The 22,279-nt window shown below is 35.9% G+C and overlaps 3 protein-coding genes across 5 annotated transcripts; all 3 read right to left on the bottom strand.

Moving 5' to 3' along the window:
• Positions 1 to 158: 158 nt before the first annotated feature.
• Positions 159 to 2,043, bottom strand: LOC122291930 (ubiquitin-conjugating enzyme E2 20-like). Its single transcript, XM_043099986.1, has 6 exons — positions 1,658 to 2,043; positions 1,323 to 1,350; positions 901 to 1,128; positions 695 to 758; positions 542 to 601; positions 159 to 428 (listed from the first exon to the last, which is right to left on the bottom strand). Exons 1-6 carry the CDS (start codon positions 1,798 to 1,800, stop codon positions 382 to 384), a joined length of 570 nt encoding a protein of 189 aa, XP_042955920.1. The 5' UTR covers positions 1,801 to 2,043; the 3' UTR covers positions 159 to 381.
• A 1,137-nt stretch (positions 2,044 to 3,180) lies between these two features.
• Positions 3,181 to 7,924, bottom strand: LOC122291746. Of its 3 annotated transcripts, none has more exons than XM_043099682.1 (10): positions 7,740 to 7,923; positions 7,471 to 7,581; positions 7,335 to 7,382; positions 7,134 to 7,203; positions 6,313 to 6,403; positions 5,895 to 5,956; positions 5,266 to 5,534; positions 5,148 to 5,181; positions 4,935 to 5,066; positions 3,181 to 3,644 (listed from the first exon to the last, which is right to left on the bottom strand). In XM_043099682.1, the coding sequence occupies exons 3-10, from the start codon at positions 7,380 to 7,382 to the stop codon at positions 3,454 to 3,456; spliced, it is 897 nt and encodes a 298-aa protein (XP_042955616.1). In that variant the 5' UTR covers positions 7,471 to 7,581; positions 7,740 to 7,923; the 3' UTR covers positions 3,181 to 3,453. The 3 variants fall into 3 exon arrangements, with proteins under 3 accessions (XP_042955616.1, XP_042955617.1, XP_042955618.1); XM_043099683.1 differs by having other exon boundaries at positions 7,476 to 7,581; XM_043099684.1 differs by lacking the exon at positions 7,471 to 7,581 and having other exon boundaries at positions 7,740 to 7,924.
• Positions 7,925 to 9,091: 1,167 nt separating this feature from the next.
• LOC122291745 (magnesium-chelatase subunit ChlD, chloroplastic) lies at positions 9,092 to 21,756 on the bottom strand. The gene is made up of 15 exons (XM_043099681.1): positions 21,360 to 21,756; positions 18,986 to 19,164; positions 16,207 to 16,291; positions 15,814 to 16,130; positions 15,607 to 15,730; positions 14,983 to 15,075; positions 14,072 to 14,167; positions 13,227 to 13,364; positions 12,851 to 13,051; positions 12,449 to 12,604; positions 12,089 to 12,196; positions 10,682 to 10,816; positions 10,053 to 10,211; positions 9,441 to 9,561; positions 9,092 to 9,365 (listed from the first exon to the last, which is right to left on the bottom strand). Exons 1-15 carry the CDS (start codon positions 21,612 to 21,614, stop codon positions 9,280 to 9,282), a joined length of 2,253 nt encoding a protein of 750 aa, XP_042955615.1. The 5' UTR covers positions 21,615 to 21,756; the 3' UTR covers positions 9,092 to 9,279.
• Between the last annotated feature and the right edge of the window lie 523 nt (positions 21,757 to 22,279).

Raw genomic sequence — 22,279 nt, 5'->3', positions numbered from 1 at the left:
CAAGCACATTTCATTGAAAAAGAAAGAAATTCGAAAAAAGGTTCTGGAAAAATTCATCTATCCAGAGAATATTTGCTTTGTCAAAAGTAAACTAGCTGATTTGGATTAACGATATGAGAGACATCAGAGAGAGAGAGAGAGAGAGAGAGAGAGAGAGAGAGAGCAACAATTGTCTAATTGATGTTCATTTATTACAAAGGACCATGATTTTCCGACAGTATTAAAGAAGAAAAGAATGTAACACACAGGAAGAAGGGAAAAAAAAAAAAAAAAAGATGGGAAAAAAATTCAGTCCATCTCATCTTCCAAAAAGAAAGAACATTAATTAAAGAAGAAGCTCATATAAACTCTTCGGCCGTGAAATTGCTAGAACCCATGAAACTAAGCAGTTGGAGGCTTGTACAACTTCTCCACCATCTTCCTATAATCTGTAAAGATGGAGGAGGCATTTGTCAGACACTTTTCCATAAACAAGTTTTTTTTTTTCAAAGGAAGAAGGAACCAAGTTATGTATGTGGAAGAAAAGTAAATATGCAATCACCTTCTTGATTACTCCAGAGCTGTGCTGCTTGGGTATTGAGAGGTGAGCTAATGTTTGGTTCTGAATTTCACAAAGGAAAGAAAAATGATTAATGCCGGATTACTGGAAAAAATGGTTATTACTTGAAACACAGCAAAAAGAGAAAATAAATACCTCCAAGCAAACTTTGGATAGATAAGAGGATGGTTCTCACATCATAAGCAGATGACCATTTATCCTACACATTAACATTATTCAACCTTACATGACAAATGGGGGCCAAAAAACTGCTTGAAAAATTCAATTTAACGACTGGAAGAAGCCCCCCCCCCCCCCCCCCCCCCCAAAAAAAAAAAAAAAACTGATGAAGAGGGAAGTACCTGAAGAATATCCAAACAAATATTTCCAAAGACATCAACGTTGGGATGGAAGCAGCCGGTCTCGAATTTGACCTTTGGGGGCTTAAATGGGTAGTCATTAGAAAACAAAAAGGAGAGTTTGTATTCTGTTCCTTCAAACACCGTATCTTTGCTTCCGGTAATTGTTCCTTTCCAGCAGAATATATTGTCGTCTTCAGGGAAGGCAGAAATCCCAGATTCACCACTCATCTAAAATTAAGTTATAAACCAAGAAAGTTAATTTTAAAACCCTAGATCACCAGAATAATTTGTAGATTGCCGCTTAGAAAAAGAGGGAGATTAAAGAAAACTCTGAAAATTTAAAACGTGTTATACTTTGTCCCCAGTAACTAAAGAAAACAGACAATCCATTCTTCAAGAAAAAATTATGGCATGGTTCTTACCATTAAGGCCATCAATTCAGATTGCAACCTGTTTCAATAACACAGGAAACCGAATTAGAGACCCTACAAATGCCCAAGAAAGATCAAATATTCAACATCAATATGAGAGAAAATAAAGAAATACAAGATCAATACCCTAAATAACCTATCTAGCTTTCTAAGAAGCCTTTCGACGAGAAGATCATGCAGATGAACCCAATATCCATGCAAACGAAGAAACAAATACCCAATTCAAGAACTCAAACACTCGCAACGAAAAAGAGATATAAGTAAAAGAACCCAAACCCTTAAGGATCCATCACAGGAACAGCGTGACAAAAGAAAAGGAGATTTACCTTTTGAGAACAGACTGGGAATCAACACTCTTTGCGGGAGGATGGGGCTGTTTCGGTGGCGCCGCTGCAGCGGTCACCGTAGTATTAATACCAATGTCTTGGTAGCCTTGAGCACTTTCAGTGAACCCGTTAATTGTCGCCATAGATCCTTCTTGTTATTATTGTTTCCTGGGTTCCAAAATAAAAACAGAGGGGCACTGAGAGATTGAGAACCAAACAATGGGCTTTGTAGAGTGAGTGAGAGAAGAAAGAAGAAGAGAAAGAACTGGGGTTTTCCCTTCTTCTTCTTCTTCTACTGATTACAGGGAGACAAACAGAGTTTTTACTGTTTTAGAGATAGACAGTAATATTTGGGGAGCGTAGGGGCTAGAAGATTTGGGGTTTAAAAAGGCGTGGGAGGGTGGTGACTTATAGGCCCAGTCGGAGAATTCAAATTTGTTTCGAACGTTACAACAATGGCAGGGGTAGACTCGGGACTTCGAATTTTCAACTACAACGGCTAGTTTTCTCAGTTTAACGTTGCGGCGGGTGCCTTGCAACTAACATGCGCAGAAAGGCACAATCCATAATTCTAAGGGAATCCCAGCTCTTGTATTTATCTATGAATTAAGATGCCACTTCTACTTTAATATTAAAGATTTTTTTAGGAAAATTCCATACACTACGCTATAACCTTACTTTTATCCCACTATAATGAAGTAATATTGTCCATCAATCTTTATATTTATTTATTTATTTTTAAATAAAAAATTATTTAACGGTGATAAATATACATCTTGCATTACTCATTTCTTTATAATTTATCCGAAACGATTTTCACCACATCAACCGCTTCCTCATGTCACACCAATGTTTGAAAGGTGTAACAATAATTTTTAATTTTTATTAACATGAAATTTGTTAAAATATTACCACTGAAATCATATTGTAATGCTGTTGTACTTAAGGCGAGAGATACATAAAATGATTTCAATTTATTGATCATTCAATATTATACAAAAAATTAAATTGCACACCGTACTTTATATATTTATTATTACATATTACTTAGTAGGATGTAAGTATAGTGTATATAATTTTTTTTTTCTGTCCTTAATAGATTAAAAAATGATAAATATATAAATAGTGATTTATATTTCATATGACTCTAAAAGATTTTAAATCCTTCTATTCAAGCCAAACTTCTTTCATGGTTGGTTACCATGATGATGTTGATATGTTGATGTTGAAATTTGTTATTATTTTGTGCTGTGCAAGTTAGAGCTTTTGTATTAGTTAGAGGTTTGGAACATGAGGAGTGGTACACAGCCACAAAAAGATTACTAAGTAATCTTACACATCGATGTGATTTCATGTGATCTATTAGATTGTTTATAATTTGATGAACCATATTACACCACATCAATTTCTAAGATTACTTTTGTATAATTCCCTTGTGACTAATGAATTTTCCTTGAACCCAGATGCCACATAATACAGAAAAAAACCGTCATAATCTGGTGGAAGCCCAACAAAGAAAGAACTTGCATAAACCTCACTGAATACATTCTAAATTCTTTTTAACTCAAGAAAGTCATACTGCTACTCAAGGTATCCACAGGTCATCATAGTATTTACATTAGAAGATCTCTCAGTTTATATCAAATCGCTTAGTTCCCTGGTCTAATGTACAAACACAATTAGATTAGCCCATAAAAACGTCTGCTCCCACAGCCACAGCCATCAATTTGCAAAAGACTTGCAGAAAGTCAGATTGACAGTAACAGTAACCTAAACTGCACTCGGGAAGAGGATCGTTAGCGATGCAGCTTGATAACACGGGTTACTCTTTCAAAGAAGATTGGACACATGCTTGTGCTGAAGATAATGACGTCCCTCATCCATTCTGGTGCTATTCTCTCAAATGTTCCCAATGATAAGACACGGTACAGAAGTTCTGCTTCCTTTCCAGATGGTTTGTCGATCCATGTTAAACTGAATGAGTACCCTGACATAACCACGATTAAAAAGGTCGTGTTTATTATGAAGTAACTGAGCCATTGAAATCTGGAAGCCAAAACTCAATTCCACTTAAGTACCCACATTAAGCATAATTTGCCTATGGGAAACAGACAGACCAGAAAGCAGTGAATGACATTATCTGCTGCAGAAACTTAAACTGTGGAGGTTTTAAAGGCTCAATTAGACAAACAAACAAACCTTTTTGAGGTCTAACCATGCAGGACTCAGGTATGATAAGATAACAAATATATAAACCAATATGACGATTACTATTCAGAACATAGGTTTTATCTTATTATACACCCGACTTAAAATTCTAAAGATTTTGCAAGATCAAAGATTATTATTATTATTATTATTATTTATTTAGTTTTTTCTAGAAAATATTACTCGCTGAAAAAAAGGGTTAAGGCCCTGACCCTGACAACCAAGTAAAAATAAAAAAGAAAGAAGAGAATGAAAGGAGAAGAGAACTTCGTGTTTTGCATCTGAGAATTCTTAATTGGCAAATTGGCCGGCCCTTTGGGTGTCTCGGTGATACAAACAATGAAAAGACGAATTTCAATCACATCCCCTAGGTTGTGTTGAGACCCGGAGCCATTATTGCCTCTTTTCTGTCTTCTTCTTAGATTGATGACTTGGGGAAAGTTGGGTTGAGTATTAAATCAGGAATTTGGGGATAAGACAAGAATTTATAACAGTAAAGCTGTCCATTTTTATTTCATTTGTTTCATCCTTCATCTTGAAACTAATAAAAGAGACACTTGCAGGTTTGCCTCTAGTCTCAGATTGCAAAAGGAGCCCTAAAGATGGAATTGAACTCCAACAAATAAAAATAAAGCTAAACAAAAAGATAAAATTCCGATCTTGGCTCTTTCAAAAGGTTAGGGATGGGTATGTTTGCAGCAAGGGTGGGTCTAATTATAAACAGAGAGCATAGCGGGAGGTGAGAGAGTGGTGGTGCAATTTGCCAGCAGGGCAGCAGTAATACGACTTGTGAAGTTGTTCTTAGGGTGGAAAATAAACTTGAGAAAAATTTAACTCCGCTTTTTAGTTAAGTAAGATGAAATCTGGAAAACACATGAATGAAAACTATGAAAAACAAATGAATAACACCATTTTGGATGTGGATGCAAGTGCCGCAATCAATGAAATCTAAAACCATGATCACTAGATTGTCCAAATTAAAACTTTAGGGACAACATGGACTTCTGGAGTACCTGTATAGCTTTGGCTAAAGTACAACTAAAAATATAATTCCAGATTGATGAATTACCACTTGATTGATGTAGGGCAGAAATGGACATTCCCTCAGTTTGATTAACAGCAGATAGTTTCATGTCCACCAAATACTCAACAAAAGCTTGAAACAAGCAGTATGCAGAACCACATTCATTTGAACCACCACCTAAAAAACAATGTAGTACATAAAATAAACCAATAACAAAGCGCCAAGGAAAATATCAGAGAATTCATTTCCAACACCAACCTGATGTATCAATTGTTCTTCTACAGCATTCCGGCTAAGTGGGCACACCAAAATGGTCAGAAGATAAGGATAAAACCAATAATTGCTACCCAAAAATATGTATGATTAACATATATACCTGCTGAACATTTACAAAAACACTACTGGACACAGTTTCCTTGGATAAGTTTTTCTCGAATTCGCTTTGCATGGCATCATCCTCCTGATTCTCAGAGCCAACCATCCTGCTACGTTTTCTTGATGAGCTATTGGACACTTCCGATATAGCGTGTGCATCTCTAGGCACGATTAGTTGTCCATTATCATTTCCGCCATCCTTCGGAGTGCAAACAATTTCCTCCTGTTGTAGCTTCCGAAGCTTCTCTACTTCTTCAGAAAGAACTTTATCTGCAATAAATTTAGCATCTCAATGATGGAAGGTAATTTGACCAACATTGGCAGAATAGGAGGGAATTGATTGGTAACGTAACAAAGACATTACCAATTACCAACAATTAGAATTTGCAACTAACTCTCCAAATTAGTCACATCAAATGGTACTTTGGTAGAACATATCAAACAGATTAACTGGTTAATTTTGGTGAAATACCCATAAGTTCCAAATAAAAACAAAATAGAGAGGAAAAAAGAAAAGAAAAAATGTATTTATAAGGCTACATTCCATGATACAGGTGCTAACACCGCTGAGCTAGTAAGAAAGTATAAGAGTTAACAAGCAGCATAAATTAACCAATGTGTATGTCTTACTCTTCTGGTTCTCTTCCACTAAACATTTTTGGTACTCAGAAAATTGTTCATCTTTGGTGGACCTGAAAATGGATGTAACATATGTTTTAGACTGTTATTACTACACATTCTAAATATATTTAAAATTGAACATGAGCAAACTATAAATGCAAATGCAAATTCAAATGTCTGCATTATGCCTTATATATTATTTTATCTATATCCGAATTCTGAAACCTTTAATTGCTGTGATATTCAGACCAACTATAAAGAGCTGGAATCATCCAAAATTTGTGTATATATAATTATATATACACAAGTTTTTCCAAGTTCACAGTTATTAAGGCTCTACCAAAAGTTGAACAAGTGGTTTTCAACAATGAGGGGGGGAAACCATATTAAGTAAAGCAAAAAGTTAGTGGAAGGTAAAAAATCATGCCTAACAGAGGCTACTTCACTTCTCAAGTCATCAACCTGAGCACGCAATTGGTCATTTTCATTTTTCAAGTGTTGGATCAGCTCCTCTGCAGCTGCAACAGGTGAGGAAAAAGAAGGGTCAAATTGATGAAAACTATGATTAGCTCCAATTAAGCTTAGCTGGGTTCTCTATGCTTGAGTGAAAATAAAAACTACACTTCATATAGGGTTGTTATGCTCAATCCAATACCAAGGTCTGGCTCAAAAAATACTCCCTAAGTTAACAGAAAACTTGGGAGCAACGCACAGTTTTATTGAAAGATTGATCAAATTGAAGGGCAAAAGAACAACACTACTAGAAACGGTTTCAAACAACCATGTCAGTTATAAAGTTCAATTTTCAAGGAGATGAAATTCCAAACTTAGAGGTTTAATGGAAAAGGTCTGTATGCCCATCCCAAGTAGTTGGGATTTATGGACGACTGATGATATTACTCAGAGATTTTCATTTACACTTTTACAGAGCCACCAGGCCTGAATAACCAAGCACAAAAATGTTCCTAAAAAACTTTGAAACATGGATCTCTGCAGGCTAGGGTTGGGCGAAAGGGGCCTTTAACCGGTTGCGGGGATCAGGTAACTACTCCAATGCACCAAGCATAAATAAGAACTCTGAATTCAGGTAATTTCAAACACAATTTAAGAAGATCAGAAAAACAACTCCCGGCTGCCACATATCACAGCACAATCACACCAGTACACTTAAGGTGACTCGTAAAAGAAAAAAAAAAAAGGCATACAAGTAGACATAATACACACGAAGTACAGATGGGAAAATGATACCATTCACATAATTCACAAACTTTATTTCTTGATCTTTACTAAGCTTCTCCAACTCGGGCCATTTTTTCGTCTGCAAAAAATAATCTCATTGAGGAAACATGGCATCATTGAAATATAAATGTACGTTAAGAAAATAAAGTGTCCCATTAAATAATTTAAGTAATACCAAAGGAATAGAAGAACAGTTAAGAGCTGAGATACCTTGAGTTTGGTGTACTTATCGTAAAGCTTCGAATACAGAGCTTCCATCTGCCAAAAAAAGTATTCTTTAAATCATAAATCGAGAAAAGAATTACTGAATTCCGTGCGGAATAATAACTATCAAAGAAAAATTAACCTTAATTCACGGAAAAATAAGAATATCTGAATTTGCAGCAACCAACAAACGCCCAGAGACCCAAAATCTCACATACAATAGGAGCCGTAACCCTGTCGGACTCCTGAGAAACTGGAGAAAGGGGGAAAAGAAAAAAGAAAGAAAGAAAATTGTTCATCTTTTTGGTTTCGGTAAGTTACTGAGGAACTTTCTCGCCAAGTGTAATAGAGAAATGGTAAACAAACCCTAGAAATTCAAAGCTAAATGGTAAACTAAAGAAGACTACTTACTCCGTATCTGCAGGGGAGAGTGAGCCGGAAAAACGCAGGAAAGTGGAATTTCAGAGAGAGAGAGAGAGAGGGAGAGAGAGTATGGAGGTTTGACGTTCAGTGAGCTTCAAACTTGAAAACGAGTGGCAGAGGGATACAGCGTTTTGGGGGTTTCAAATTCGAAATTAAACGAAGGTAGTGGTCGGGTCTGAATCGACCCTCTTTTAAGATCCGGATTCAGGAGTTTATATTTTCAGACCCGGTTTGCAAGATCCGATTTCGAAATTACTAATAATTCAATTTCAATGCTTTTTGAAAGGTTCTCAGAGAATTATAAGAAAGAATTTTGCAAAATGTTTTTATTGGGTATTATGAAAATAGATAAGAAAAATAAGAAGTTATGGATGATTGATGATTACATTGATTAGTAAAAATATTTTCCTGTTTTTGAAATTGATTTTTTTTTTTTAGGTATTTGGATTTGATTTGGGGAAAATTTTGGGGAAGAAAAAAAAAAAAAAAAGGCCGAAAGGAGTCCTACATTAAAACTTGTAAAATAGCTTTGAAACTACGTAAAAAGATCGAATGGAAATGTTTTGTCTTCGGGTAAAAGTGTTTGCGGAGATCTTGAGAGTGCATTTTCTATTATTCTGAAGTAACTATAGGGCTCCGGATTTGTCCATATTGTAGTATTTTGAAACTCTTCATGGTTTAAATTTTTTGAAACCAAAACGAAATTTCTGGGTTTATTAACCCGTAATTAGTATTTACATTCCTTATCGCGGATTTACAATTTGGAAAAAAAAAAAAAAACTGTCAGAATTTATTGAGAAATAAATCTCACATTGCCTGTAGACAAGGCCTTGAACATGTTTATAAGGTTGAAACTCTCTTTAAACTAATTTTATGAGATAAATTAGGCTCATGAATTTCTTCATAGTATTAGAATATGTCATAGGATAATTGGAGACCCACACTACATGTCTCGTGACAAGAACCAGAAAAAATACTAACTATACGTGAATGAAGGTGTTGAGGAATATATCCCACATAACTTGTGGACAAGGTCTTGGACATTTAGAGTGGCCATGGCTCATTGCTCCAGAGAAATTGGGAAGGGACCTCTAGATGTGATCGTCAATGAAGTATCCATAATTCAATCTGGGAGGGAATTCAACATTATCATTTTTTGATAGATTTTCAATGCAGCAACACAATAGTCAGTATGAATATGCATGATTCTACATGTAAAGAATAAAAAATATTTGCTTTCTAAGAATTTAATTAAGGATGTAGCCCACTTCTGTATCCTCAACTTATAATAACAAAGCTTTAATAGATTGCTTGTGCAGAACTAAACTAACTTGCACAACTAGTCAACAAGAAAGATTTCATTTAACTTCTTAGCAAGGAAGAGGAAATGATGTTACTTCCAGCACAACATACACGTGGAAGAATAGATTAGACAATTCTGAAAACAAAACAGTTTTGGCAGGAAAATAAGGCAGTTCAAATTTCATCAGGTTTTGGTAGCAGCAAAAAAAAAACACTTTTTAGTTGTTCATGAGCTTTTTAAAGACGTTAATGCTTCCTTGGTAGCGGCTGAGATAACAGCATCTGACGCATTCGGCAAGTAGTAATATTTCCCTGCAGTAACAAGCTTTGATGAATATATGTTTGTCTTCCTAGTTAGAAAAATATTGAATGTTTCAGTTAGCCAACCTTGAGCCACTCTTGCAATTTCCTTGGCAAAACCAGTTGAAACAAACTTATTTTCGGTGTCAATGACGAGGAGAGACATCCCTGCTTTGTATATCTTCCCAGCCACTTCCAGGATCTCATCCTTTATCAAGCACAGAAAATGTTACAAAAATCTGGAATCATACCCGATATTTATGTTTCTTGATTATACTTACCATAATGTCAAAAACATTGCAAAAACTCGAATTGTATCCAATATTATATTTCTTGATTACTAATATACATGTATATCCTATGACTTTCATTTTTTTGATGCAACTATGCAAAATTTCTAAGCAATTTCGTCTTTTATACACATGATGAGCAAATCAAGGGGCGACAATGGAAAGTCATGCAAGATTTACATGAAAAACAATTAGAAAGCTAAGGTAATTATGGAACATTTGATGTTAAGATATTCGTTCGCATAATCAAAATTTGTTTACATAAATTTTAAGCAATTGAAGATGCGATGGGCCATAATCATCTATGATTCTATAATTGGCCAAGAAAACCTCCAAAGTAAGCCATCCACTAGTAGGTACAGCACTTATATTACTATACCATGTTCCTAATTAGCATTAAAAACTTTACCTTCAATTCCTGTGCTGAAGGTCTTGGAGCATCACTAGCAGCAGTTTCTGGGTCAGTGGATCTTTTCAGTGATATATTGGCTCTACCATCGGTTATTGCAACAATCATTATGCGCCCAACATCACCACTCTTCTCCGCATTTAGCCCAACCCTGACAGCCTAAGTGGATTTAGGTTTAAAGAAAGTCAGTCAATATTAAGAGATCATAGCTATACTTACAGGGAGAAATTAGGGAATCGGGAATTATATAGTTCCAAAAGTCATCATACTCATGATGGAATTAAACACATACAAGGAGCTGAAGATGCTTCTGTAATAAATTCGAGATTGCGAATGGAAACATGTAAGTAGAGCTGCCTTCTAGGGAATGGATTCATGTAACATGGCAATACGTTGTTACAAGGGCAAACATGGTTTCCAGGACAAAGATGGAAATCATACACAAATGACCGTTAAGTAAATTTGCTGTATTCCGTTACAAAGATGCCCAACTAGAACTTAACTTCATGAGGACAAAAGGAAGAAACAAGATTAGAAGAGTAATAATTTTTCAAGAAGCCTGTACTTATAAAACAAAAAGGTAAAAAATGAAGAAGACTGTAGTCAAAGGGATTTACAAATCCACATACTGTGGTAAGACCATGAGCCAGGGGAGAACCTCCACCGCATGGAAGTCTCTCGAGACGATTTCTTGCCATTGCAATTGATCTAGAGGGAGGCAGGAGAACTTCAGCAGAGTCTCCACGGAATGGAATGATAGACACCTGTTTAACATACGAGTTGACACGTTAAAAGTCATTATCAAAGAAAATAGACGTCAAAGAATACCATTCTGTATCTTTCCACGGTCTGCTAATTAGCCATAGTCTAATGAACTTTTAAAATTTTTCTATATCATAAATTACGTGGGCAGAATATAGACTTTAATAATGTACTCCGGACTAGGGAGTGACCTAATTATGTCAAATGCATCTACCTCATGATGACCATGTGCAAGAGGTTTGCTATTCAAAACTGACTAGTATTTTGCTTCACTATTGTTCCCTTTGACTTTCATTTTCTACATGAATTATGTTATCAATGTGCTAAATCACCCCCCTTTCTGTTGGTATCAATGCTGTTGCATAAGCTTCCCACCGTATTTTTTATGTGCAAAAGCTATGCTTTGCAGAACATCCATGGACCACATGCAATGAGTATGCATTGAGTCCTTAAGAGGCGGCTCTCAATAGTGATACCACTTAGCATCACTGATAAGACATAGATCTATTTACCTAAACAAAAAAAGAAAGAAAGATAAGGCATAGATCTACATAACTGATAGAATTAATTGAGAATAAATCTTATAAAACAATCTTCTATACCTAAGGTGATGGAAAGAAGTAAATTAATATTTTTTTAACACTCTCCCTCATGTGTTAGCCAGATTCTCCTTAATAAGTTTCCGTAACAAGTGCAATATTTAATTGAAATGGAGTGGATCCAGGATTCGGATTCCAGATCACTGCCTCAAAATCATCTAAAATCACCCACTGTTCCAAAACTTGAGCTGATGGGATGATGTGTATTAACACTTCTAATATAGGGTACCACTCTTCCGAAATCTATACTATGAACATTCTTTTGAGGAAATTTTATAATAAGCAACGACTTGTACAAGTAAGAATTCACACAAAGTTTATTTAACTATTTGTATTCTGTATTAACTGATTACTGATATTTTTAAAGCATATTATAATTATTCACAGAGAATGGAAATTACAACTTTGAAATTGTCTTCTCATAATTTACACATGTATTTAAATGGAAAAGAAAATAAAGGACTTTTATGCAGTATGGTTGCATGTCCATTGTTTAATGGTATACCCTCCATTCAATTTTTTCCCACTGTTTTAAACAATTATATAGACACTTACAAAGAATTAAGATTTACAAAAATCTAGATTTGAAGAGAGTTAACTTTTTTAAAGGACAAACAATAAGCCTTTAATTTATGCAACTACGAAGTTCATAATTGTAGTTATGTTTCAAGTCACCTGATCCCTGCTTGTGTAACTTTCTGCAAGTAGCTTAAGTGCAGCACCTTTTGCATTCTGCATTCGGTTCAGCGCCATGCTTCCACTTGCATCAACCACAAAAATTACCTGCCATAATGTTTTTATTTTATTTTAAGTCTAACATGTCAAAATTATATTGGTGCTCACAGCAGAGATTTTTATATGAATCATTCAGAAATAGTCTAACTTATCAGTAAAGAACGTTCACTATTTTAAAATGGTGCTGGATTCTTTCAGTATGATATTCTTGCGCTAAAAGTGATAAGACTCAGTTTTGATATTTTTGTTCTTTTAAAAAGTTTAGGACAAAAGAAAAATATAAGACACAAGTTTTACTACCAATGCCCCTGCTTTTCGTGCCATTCTCTTTGCTCTCATATCAGTTTTCTCCACAAAAACTTTCCTACTGCTTTGAGTGTTCTTCTCCCTACGCAACTTTTGATATGGTGCAGCTGCTCTGAGGGTTGCATCGACAGCTAATCTCTTTACAGGGCCCTGTGTACAAATAAGAAGCTTGTTTAAGAAAAGACAGCAGTAGAGCAAACTTTCATTGTAAAACACAATTTGAGATTTATGAGACTCTAACAAGGACTGATAATTAAAATAACAGGTTTTGAAAGTTTAGGTAAATTCATTTGAGTCAACACATAAAATGCAAATAGGCTGAAAAATGCTATAAAAAGAAAATGTTATATCTCTCTTTTTGACACAAGAAACAGAGTTGGTCAGGGGAGGACTAACCTTTGGAAGCATTGGCTTTATATATCGGCCTCTGTCCTCCGAAAATATCACATTCTTTGCCCTCCCAGCCTTCCCTCGGCGTCTCTGTGCTTGTTGTGCAAAGAAGAGAAGTTTCTCATCCACTAAACCCCCTTCTGCATCAAAGATAAACTCTTCAGGTATTTGTTCTTGCTCCTGCTCATTCTCCTCATCATTATCGTCCTGCTTAGGAAGGGAACCTTCACGTTATAACAAACCAATACTTCACTGTAAAGAATTTTTTAATAGAAGATCAAAGGTAAGAGATAGATAGAATTAAATAATATGGTAAAATTAACAGATTACTAGCAGTAGTGAACCAAAAGAAAAGCAAGCTCAAGATTTTGATCTAATAAACCTCTTCTTCTTCTTCTTCATCATTCTGCTGCTCCTCAGATTCTTGATTTTGTGGAGGAGGAGGAGGTGGAGGCGGCTGATTTTGCTGTTCCGGTGGATTCTCGTTGATGATTGAGCGAGGAAGAATCACAAGTTCTACCTGTTGTATAGAATATATCAGAATAGGAAGTTTGTACACATTTGCCCAAATGAAAAAGAAGGCTATGATGTAGACAATGAAAATGGAAAACTGTGATGGAGATACGTGCTTATTCCCAAAGGAAAATGCCTTGGGCCCTTGTTAACCAGTCTCAAAGTGGGATTTTGACCATAAATGCCCTTATGCCTCTCCATGTCTTTTTCTATTCACTCTATAGATGCACCAATATAACAGGTGGAATTCTGAAACACAACTCTTTCTGGTATAACAACGAACAGCAGTCTAGACTAATATACTATTCATACAAAATTGCAAGGGTTGGTATACTTTTGTACCAATTATGATGTTGGTCCCATGACAGTTTAAAGCTTGAGTGTGATTGCTTTGCAATGAAACGATGGTAATGATCTTCAATATCTGATTTCCAGTTTTTTAAATATTTATTTTCTGCTTTCTATAAAATATGTACTCTGTGATTTAGCACAACATAACCGGCCAAGACTGACAGCAACATAAATAAGCACCAGTATCGTTCCAAACACAGAAAAAAAGGAAAGTAGCTTAAGAATGCCACCATTGATAGTTGGGATATTACTGTAGCAAAGATGTCCTGGCAATAAGATTCATAAAAACTGCAAAGCCACAGGTGCATGCACATAACTTAGGATAGAAAATAATGTCATTATATTTTCAGAAGAATACTTAACAGCTTTCTTCAGGTCATCTACGTAGACTTTTTCTCGTCCTTCCAGAGCAGCTAAGCATTTTGCAACACGGGCAGCATATAGCTCAGCTCTGTGTCCCTGTACAAAAAAGCCATTTAAGAATATGTATTTGCAATCCGAATAGATGTGATTCGTATACACACACATGCAATAGAATAATGATTACAGATAGCTAAAATGTACTTAATAAAACATAACAAAATCATAGCAATTTCCCGTTTTCATATCATTATTAATGTTGTTGTTGTTGTTATTGTTGTTCCTGTTGTTTTGTTATTATTATTATTTATGTTAACAGCACCTTCCAGTTTCATATGATTAATGTGCACAAAAAAATTGACGAGTGTAGCATGCCAGCTAACATCCCCAAGTTATGAAGTCCCCTGCTGTCATGTTTGATATATAACCTTTACCGATAAAAAAATTGTTTGATATATAACCCTAGGTCATGGAAACCCCCCATTCCATGCGCCAAAAGATGGAAATCCAAAGAAACATATATGAGATTCTGGGATAATTTGTAGTGTGGGTTTATTCTGCCGTGTACGTAAAGCCAAAGATTAACAGTAGCATGGTGGGCCCAAATAGTTCCAAACAACAACAAAAAAGGAAAAAGGATGGAGTAATTTTTGCCTAACTAATCATGGGTAGTTTGAATTCAGGCATCATTGAATTGATTTGAGTAATTGGACATAAGGCCAAGTAGATATCAACTTTCTCCTCTATAGGAATGATCATAAAATGCAAGTCTTCAACCCACTTTGCATCAAAAAAAATTAGCAGCTCAAAGTGGGTAGGAGGCAACATGACATTGGGGCTGGACTTATTTTCCTCCCACAGAAAAAATAAATGGACATAATTGCTGAAATTAAAAAGAGTTTCACAGTTAGAACCTGGCAACCACCTCGAAGGGCTTCCATAACAAGGTACTTCAATTGTTCTCTGCTGATAGCAACATCCTTCAAATATTCTCTTGCCAAAATAATCTGCAATGTGTAAATAAATTCATAAAACCAATATTTTGTTTAATAATCATTCTCTGTGGACCGCTGATGTCCAAGTAGAATCAAGGAAGAGATCCTGTGTAGCTCTGTTTTAATAAGACCGACTTAATTATAAAAAAATAAAACATAAAGGATGAGGAACTTATCTGCAACAAAGACATTCAAATTATCATCTTTTTCACATCTATCAATATTTTATCATTCAACACCATGGTTATGCAATGCTTATATATTAGATATTTGTCCTTGAATCCTAGAAAGCTATCGAGTATGATGATTGATAATGAATCTGAACTCAGACAGAAAATGAGATTGTGGTGAGCTCCCTACATTATTCTCCTGGTCAATGAATGCAATCCATAGAATAACAAAATTAAGTTTGTGTTGCATTGGCATTCTTTTAGGCCATCGGAAATCGATGAATTATCCATTTATCAGCTAACATCTTACAATCATTGATACTCTCAAGTGAAAATCCCTCCCCATTTAAAATTTATTTTACAGCACACTTGCCTGAGTTTTTGCATAGTCTGTTTCTTCCTCAACCATTTTAAACACCTCATTACTTTGTTCCTGAAATTGTGTTGCAATTCCAACAGCGGCAACGCGATCTTCAAAACTCATGGGAAGATCTGCACTGCAGAACAAGGGTGTTACCAGTGGAACTAGAGAGAATTGACAGTACTAACTCATTAGATTAGCTAAGTACAAGTTTTGTACCTCAAATTAATTGCAATACGGTCTAGTAAATGCTCACGTACAGCACCCTCTTCTGGGTTATAAGTAGCAATAAGAAGTGGCTTGCATGGGTGCCTAAAGCTTATTCCTTCTCTTTCCACGGTATTAACTCCTTCAGTCAATACATTAAGAAGCAAATTACTAATACCCTCATCCAAGAGATTTATTTCATCAACATATAGAACACCTCTATGGGCTTCAGCAAGAAGGCCTGGCTGGAAAACAGTTGTTCCTGTTTTCACAGACTCCTCAACATCAACAGATCCAATGAGTCTGTCCTCTGTGATTCCAAGGGGAATCTGTAGCATGAATAAACTAAGGTGATTAGGCAATGAAAGAATTGTAAATACGAATGTCTTCTCTCACTAAAAGTACCTGAACAAAAGGAGATCTGACTATCTGTGTCTTGACATTACCAGCAGAGTCATATTCTGCACGTTCAGCTAGATCATTTTCCCACCTTCAAAAATTTGAACAGTTATTATCTTGAATGAAACAAACATGTTACCATCATTTCATCATATTGGAGAAACAAATACAAGAACACATTGGGTCAAGATGTCGTTTATCTAATTTTTTTTTTTTTTTTGATAAGTAAGCAATATCTATTAATGAAAGAATTGGCAAAGCCATGTGTAGTACAAAGAATGCCCTAAACTACGTAGGGACAAAAGATACAAGGAAATCATGAAAATCTTGACCATTAACAATAACGGTAGTGGCCCAAGTACAAAGAGTTCTAAAAAAGAAAACCTTAAGTTCCTCTATCGATCTCTCTTTGTCCTCAAATGTCCATTCATTGCGCTCCTGCCACACACACCACATAATGCATATAGGGATCATCTTCCATACAGCCTTGATCTGTTGACTACCACTTAGGTCTGTCCAGCTAGCCATAACTGTCACAATTGTCTTGGGCATAACCCAACCCAGGTCTAGTCTACTAAGAACCTCGTTCCATAACCCTCAAGCAACTTCACAATGTAATAGAAGATGGTCCACAAATTCACCCCCATTCCTACACATGCAAAACCAATCTGCGATGATCACCATTCGTTTCCTCAAATTATCCTTGGTGAGGATCTTACCCAAGGAGGCAGTCCACACAAAAAATGTTGCTTTGAGAGGCGCCTTATGTCTCCAGATTCTTCTCCAAGGAAAATGACTAGGAAGCTCATGTGAAATAGACTTATAATACGATCGAACCGAGAACACACCTTTACCTGTAGGTATCCACCACAACTAATTTGTAAGATGCTTACTCGGTTTGAGAGAGTAGAAAAGACTGAAAAAGGCTGCAAAGCTGTCCATTACCCAATCATTTGCCGCCTTGCTAAAGTTTATGTTCCACTGGATTTGTTCCCTTGCTATCACCATGACTTCCACTACTGAAACTTATTTGGCATTTGCAATACTGAAGAGTGCAGGAAAAAGATCCTTTAGAGCACCATTACCACACCAAGAATCATACCAGAACTTAATCCTTACCCCATCCCCTAGGCATAATCTTGAGTGGCGAGAGAAAACCCCCCATCCTCTTCTTATATGTTTCCACAACCCCACTCCATATACCCCTCTCACTTCATTAGAACACCATCCCCCCCATAAGCCACCATATTTGCTCTCAATAACCAACTTCCATAGGGCTTCTGGTTCCTTATGATATCTTCACAACCATTTTCCACATAATGCCTGATTCAAAACTCACAAATTTTTGATGCCTAAGCCACCATTCGATAGAGGACTACAAACCTTCTCCCACTTGACTAGGTGGAATTTAAATTCCTCACCTATTCCACCCCACAAGAAATCCCTTTGTAATTTCTCAATACGAAGCGCCAAACTTGTCGTCTATTTAAATATTTTCCACTAAATAACATTTCAATGTTTTAGCTTAATAACCTTTTCCGTTACCACTTCACTTGCTTTTCAACTGAAATATCTTCTATTTGTCCTGATAATTGGGTCACTACATAAATTTTTGGCTGAAATGGATTAAGTGGGTCTCCGCATAGTAAATTATTATTTTATGTTTAAACAAGAAACAGGATTCTGCTGTCCATTACTACATAATAAATTACTATTTTTTTCAGACAATGAGTCTGTGAGGCAATACATGGATAAAACCTTGAGGATGGGAGCAAAGGGGTAGATGATGTGTTTCAAACTTGGGGAACAGTTCTTGAAGGGTTCATAATGTATGCCCAAGAAATTCACATAATGTATAAGAGGGACTTAAGTTCTTCTCACAACACAACTTCCCTTGTTCCTTTCTATATAGAGGTACAAACAGATAATTAAATATAAAGATTGTCAAACATTTTATTTATCCTTCACACAGTTCTGAAGCTAATACTCTCCCATACCAAGTTGACTTTGTAAACTTTCCAAACGAATCACCTTGATGTCCAATAATACTTGGAACATTGAATTGAATATTATCTCTGGTGAAAAAAACTCCCACAATCAATTAACCACCACCATCCATTCCCAAAATGGTTGAATGGTCAAGCATGTTGAAACATAAAGAGATTATAGACTTCTAGTTTGGACTTTGAACCATCTGAACCTAAACAAACCCATATGAAGAATCTAGATCAATCAATCCTAGATCCAGTAAATTTTTATTGCACAGTTGGCATCCATAGTTAGGGACAAAATGGACAAGCCTGAACAATATTTTTAGTTGCTTCTAAAAGCTAAGAGTCATAGCTGGTTCAAAGCTACCAATAAAAAAAATCATAGCTGGTTCAAACTTCACACTGAATTAATAGTTCTCCAGCAATCCAAGACGAGAGCAATAACTATGCAAACAACATATTCTCAGCATATCAGCATCATACCATTATAACATGAAAGATGCTAATTGATCACCAAATGGTGTCATATATGCAAGAATTTTGAGAAAATGATAGACTTATAAAGGCCTTGTGTCCAAGAGGCAATGATCCAATGTGTTTGTTTGTGTTTTTTTTTAACAAATTATCTCATAGTAAGTTAGACTCATACCATGAAGTAAATTCAGATACAAACAGTTGTAATTTGTTTTCTGTTGAACTAAGTATTAAAACATGTTCCTATAAAAAAAAAAAGTCTTAAAACATGTTTGTATTAGTAAAGATTCCTATCTCACTTATACAATCAATAACCTTACTCTTCTGGGCAGGCCGGATCTGCATTTGCTATTGAACCAACAACAATATCAATTGGAGGCAAAATTGCATGCAAACCACGTGCCATAACTGTCTTGGCTGTTCCTCGCTTTCCAGAGATTGCAATCCCTCCAATCTCACGGTCAGTAGCCCCAAGCAAAAGAGCAGTTTTTATAGCATCCTATAAAATTAATTAATTTCACAAAATTCAAAAAATAATGTAAGAGTTGCTGCTTAGCGACAGTACCTTTAAAGAAAATTCACAGGTCAACCAAAGCATGCACATAAGTATTGGCCAAGCTAACTAATATATATATATATATTTATAAGAATATATATTCTGACATGTCTCTCACATCATTCTTCCAACCAAATATTTATGCAATGCACAAAACAGGTTGCATTGGCACCACCTTTTCAGTTAAAGGCCATGACTTCGGTTGAAGTACGGATTCTACTTATTAACACCTTAAAATTAATTTTATGATGCCATTTTTCTCTTTTAAATATATTACAGAGTTAAAATGTACAATCAACATCAGGGACTATTCCTAAAGTTATTTGGACCAGCTACCAGCCTAAGACTTCATACTCCCTTGTGTCTAATGTGGTGAATATGGTTGGAAAGGAATGAAAGATGCTTTGAAGATAAAGAGCGTTCTTTTGAAGATCTTCGCTATTTTTTCTTTTCTTCTTTGAGTTTGTGGGCTAGGATCTTCGTAAGGAATGATGATAATGTAATGAATCTATTTCTATCGTAGTTTCCTGCTTTCTAGTGTGTAGTAGGTATTTCCTTTGTATACTTCCTATGTACTTGGGCTGTGCCTATGCTTGGTAAGAAAATTCTTATTAACTATAAAAAAAAAAGACTTCATACTCCCTTGGAAAAACTGTTATATAACTCTCTCTTTTATGATAGAACCAAAAAATGTCACCCAACTCAACTGAAGATTATAAATGTTTGAGCTTAAGTTAATACAATTCATGCACCTTTCTAGGATTGCGGACTGAAAAGATATCCCTCTATAATAAAAAGCTTTCCAGTAGGGCGACACAAAACTAGGAGATGAGTAGTATTGAAGCCTTTTACAATCTTTTGTATTCTACTGAACCGGGTAACTCACAGGATAGTTTATAGTGGATGCCTATAGTTAAAGGCACTTTTTCTGCGCGCTCTTTTTATAAGTCTCTTACCCAAGAGGCACCTATCCAGTTTCCATGGAGAAAGATATGGAGACATAAGGTGCCACCCAAAGCAGCATTCTTTGTGTGGACAACATCATTGGGTAAGATTCTCACAACTGTTAATTTGAGAAAGTGTAGGGTGATCATCGCAGATTGGTGTTGCATGTGTAGGAAGGGGGGTGAATTGGTGAACCATCTCTTAATACACTATGAAGTAGCGAGAGGTTATGGAATTAGGTTCTTGGCAGAGTGGACTTGGCTTGGGTTATGCTGGAGATAGTGGTAGGGGTTTTGGCCAGTTGGACAAATCTGAGAGTCAATCAACAGATAAAAGCAGCGTGGAAGATGATCCCTATATGCATCATGTGATGTTTATGGCGAGAGCGCAATGAAAGAACATTCAAGGACAAAGAGAGATCGATGGAGGAATTGAAAGCTTTCTTTTTTAGAACTCTTTGCACTTGGACCATAGCGGTCGATTTCAATGGTTTAGAGTTACATGATTTCCTTATATCCATTGCTCATACCTAGCTATGCAAATTAACATTGTATCGGGCTGTTGCCTATTCTTTGATAATATAATTTATTTACTTATTAAAAAAAAAAAAAAACAATGATGCTAGTTACCAAATCACAATGGCAGCCCATGCAGAACTAAAACAATAGTTGAGAGTATTTTTATGTGTAAGAATTGTAGACACCATAACCGAGCTAGTCCTTCAGATTGTTATTGTAAGTAAAAAGTGAGAGAAATAAGTAATATTACACAACATTTCGATGATAACGTATCCAAATGGTACTTACCAGTTACAGTTGAATTTTCAATCTACCATGAGGGACGGTTTGTCATGTGGTCATGTGAAGGAGAGAGAGAGAGAGAGAGAGAGAGAGAGAGAGAGAGAGAGAGAGAGAGAGAGAGAGAGAGAGAGAGAGAGAGAGACTGGGCAGTCGAGCAGTTGATACAATCAAAACCCAGTTTCAGTTCCAACCATAAAAGAACAAAATAGCAAAACCCAGAAAATAGTACAAAGAAAGAGAGGCAAAGAAAGAAACTAAAACCCACTTTCAGTTCAGCCATGAAATTTCAAAATGGAAAGGCCCCATCACTAATTCATGAAAAATACACAATTAACAAACCATAACACCATTATCGAGAGAGAGAGAGAGAGAGAGAGAATAGAGAGGCTGTACTTGGCCAACAACAGCAGCTAAAGGGAAGTACTGTCTTCCATAATTAGGAGTGGCATGATCCGGCTTCTCTGCGGCGAGTAGAGCACCATTACCAGAATCAAGAGCTGCATTTGCAGTTGCGGAAACTGCACGGACACGAGCCCAACGAATGCGAGGACGTATGTGATTAAAAAGAAGAGGTTGTAACTTGAATGTTGAAGAAGATTGGAGCTGTGAGATATATGAGCATGTTGGAGCCGAGGCCGAGAATGCCATCGGAAGAGAGAGAGACAGAGACAGAGAGCTGGGCAGTCCTACTCTCTTATCCGTTACTCAATCCGTCTGTTTAGAAGTAAGGCATTGAACGAGGAGGTTCTAGGGAGTGCTCAGAAAATAAAAAATAAAGGTCAGTGGGGGCACAAAATTCTCCAAATTTTCTTTAGTATCAATGAAATTATAAAATTCAATACTGATTATATGGGTTCATTCCATATAAGAAGCTAGGGGCCCGACGTCGTTCTAAGCCATGACAAACAAAAGTGAATGTAAACAATCAAATCCCGTAGCCCTCTCTCTCTCTCTCTCTCTCTCTTTCATCTTGTCAAATGTTTAGACCTACATATACTAATTAACTAGAGAAACATTGCCAACATTCTTTTAAAGAGCCAAGTGTTGATCCAAAACAATATCACTATTAGATATTAACTTGGTTAAATTTTAATCCGAATCCAACATTCACGGTTGCCCACTCACTCTATCAACATGAATCCCATAGTAATCTTTTCTCTTTTAGCGATTTTACTTATCTATCAATATTTAATGACTTAATAATATATTTATACATAATACCAAAATATTTTAATCTAGCCTATAGTAGGCCCCCTTGGTAACTTGAATTCATAATGTGATCTCTGTTTTGATATAAATTGTTAAAGACTCAA

Source organism: Carya illinoinensis, chromosome 13 (genome assembly GCF_018687715.1).
Source record: "Carya illinoinensis cultivar Pawnee chromosome 13, C.illinoinensisPawnee_v1, whole genome shotgun sequence".
In the NCBI taxonomy this organism is placed as follows: domain Eukaryota; kingdom Viridiplantae; phylum Streptophyta; class Magnoliopsida; order Fagales; family Juglandaceae; genus Carya; species Carya illinoinensis.
Note: the sequence above shows the minus strand (reverse complement) of the source record. Positions and strands in the feature narration are given on the sequence as shown.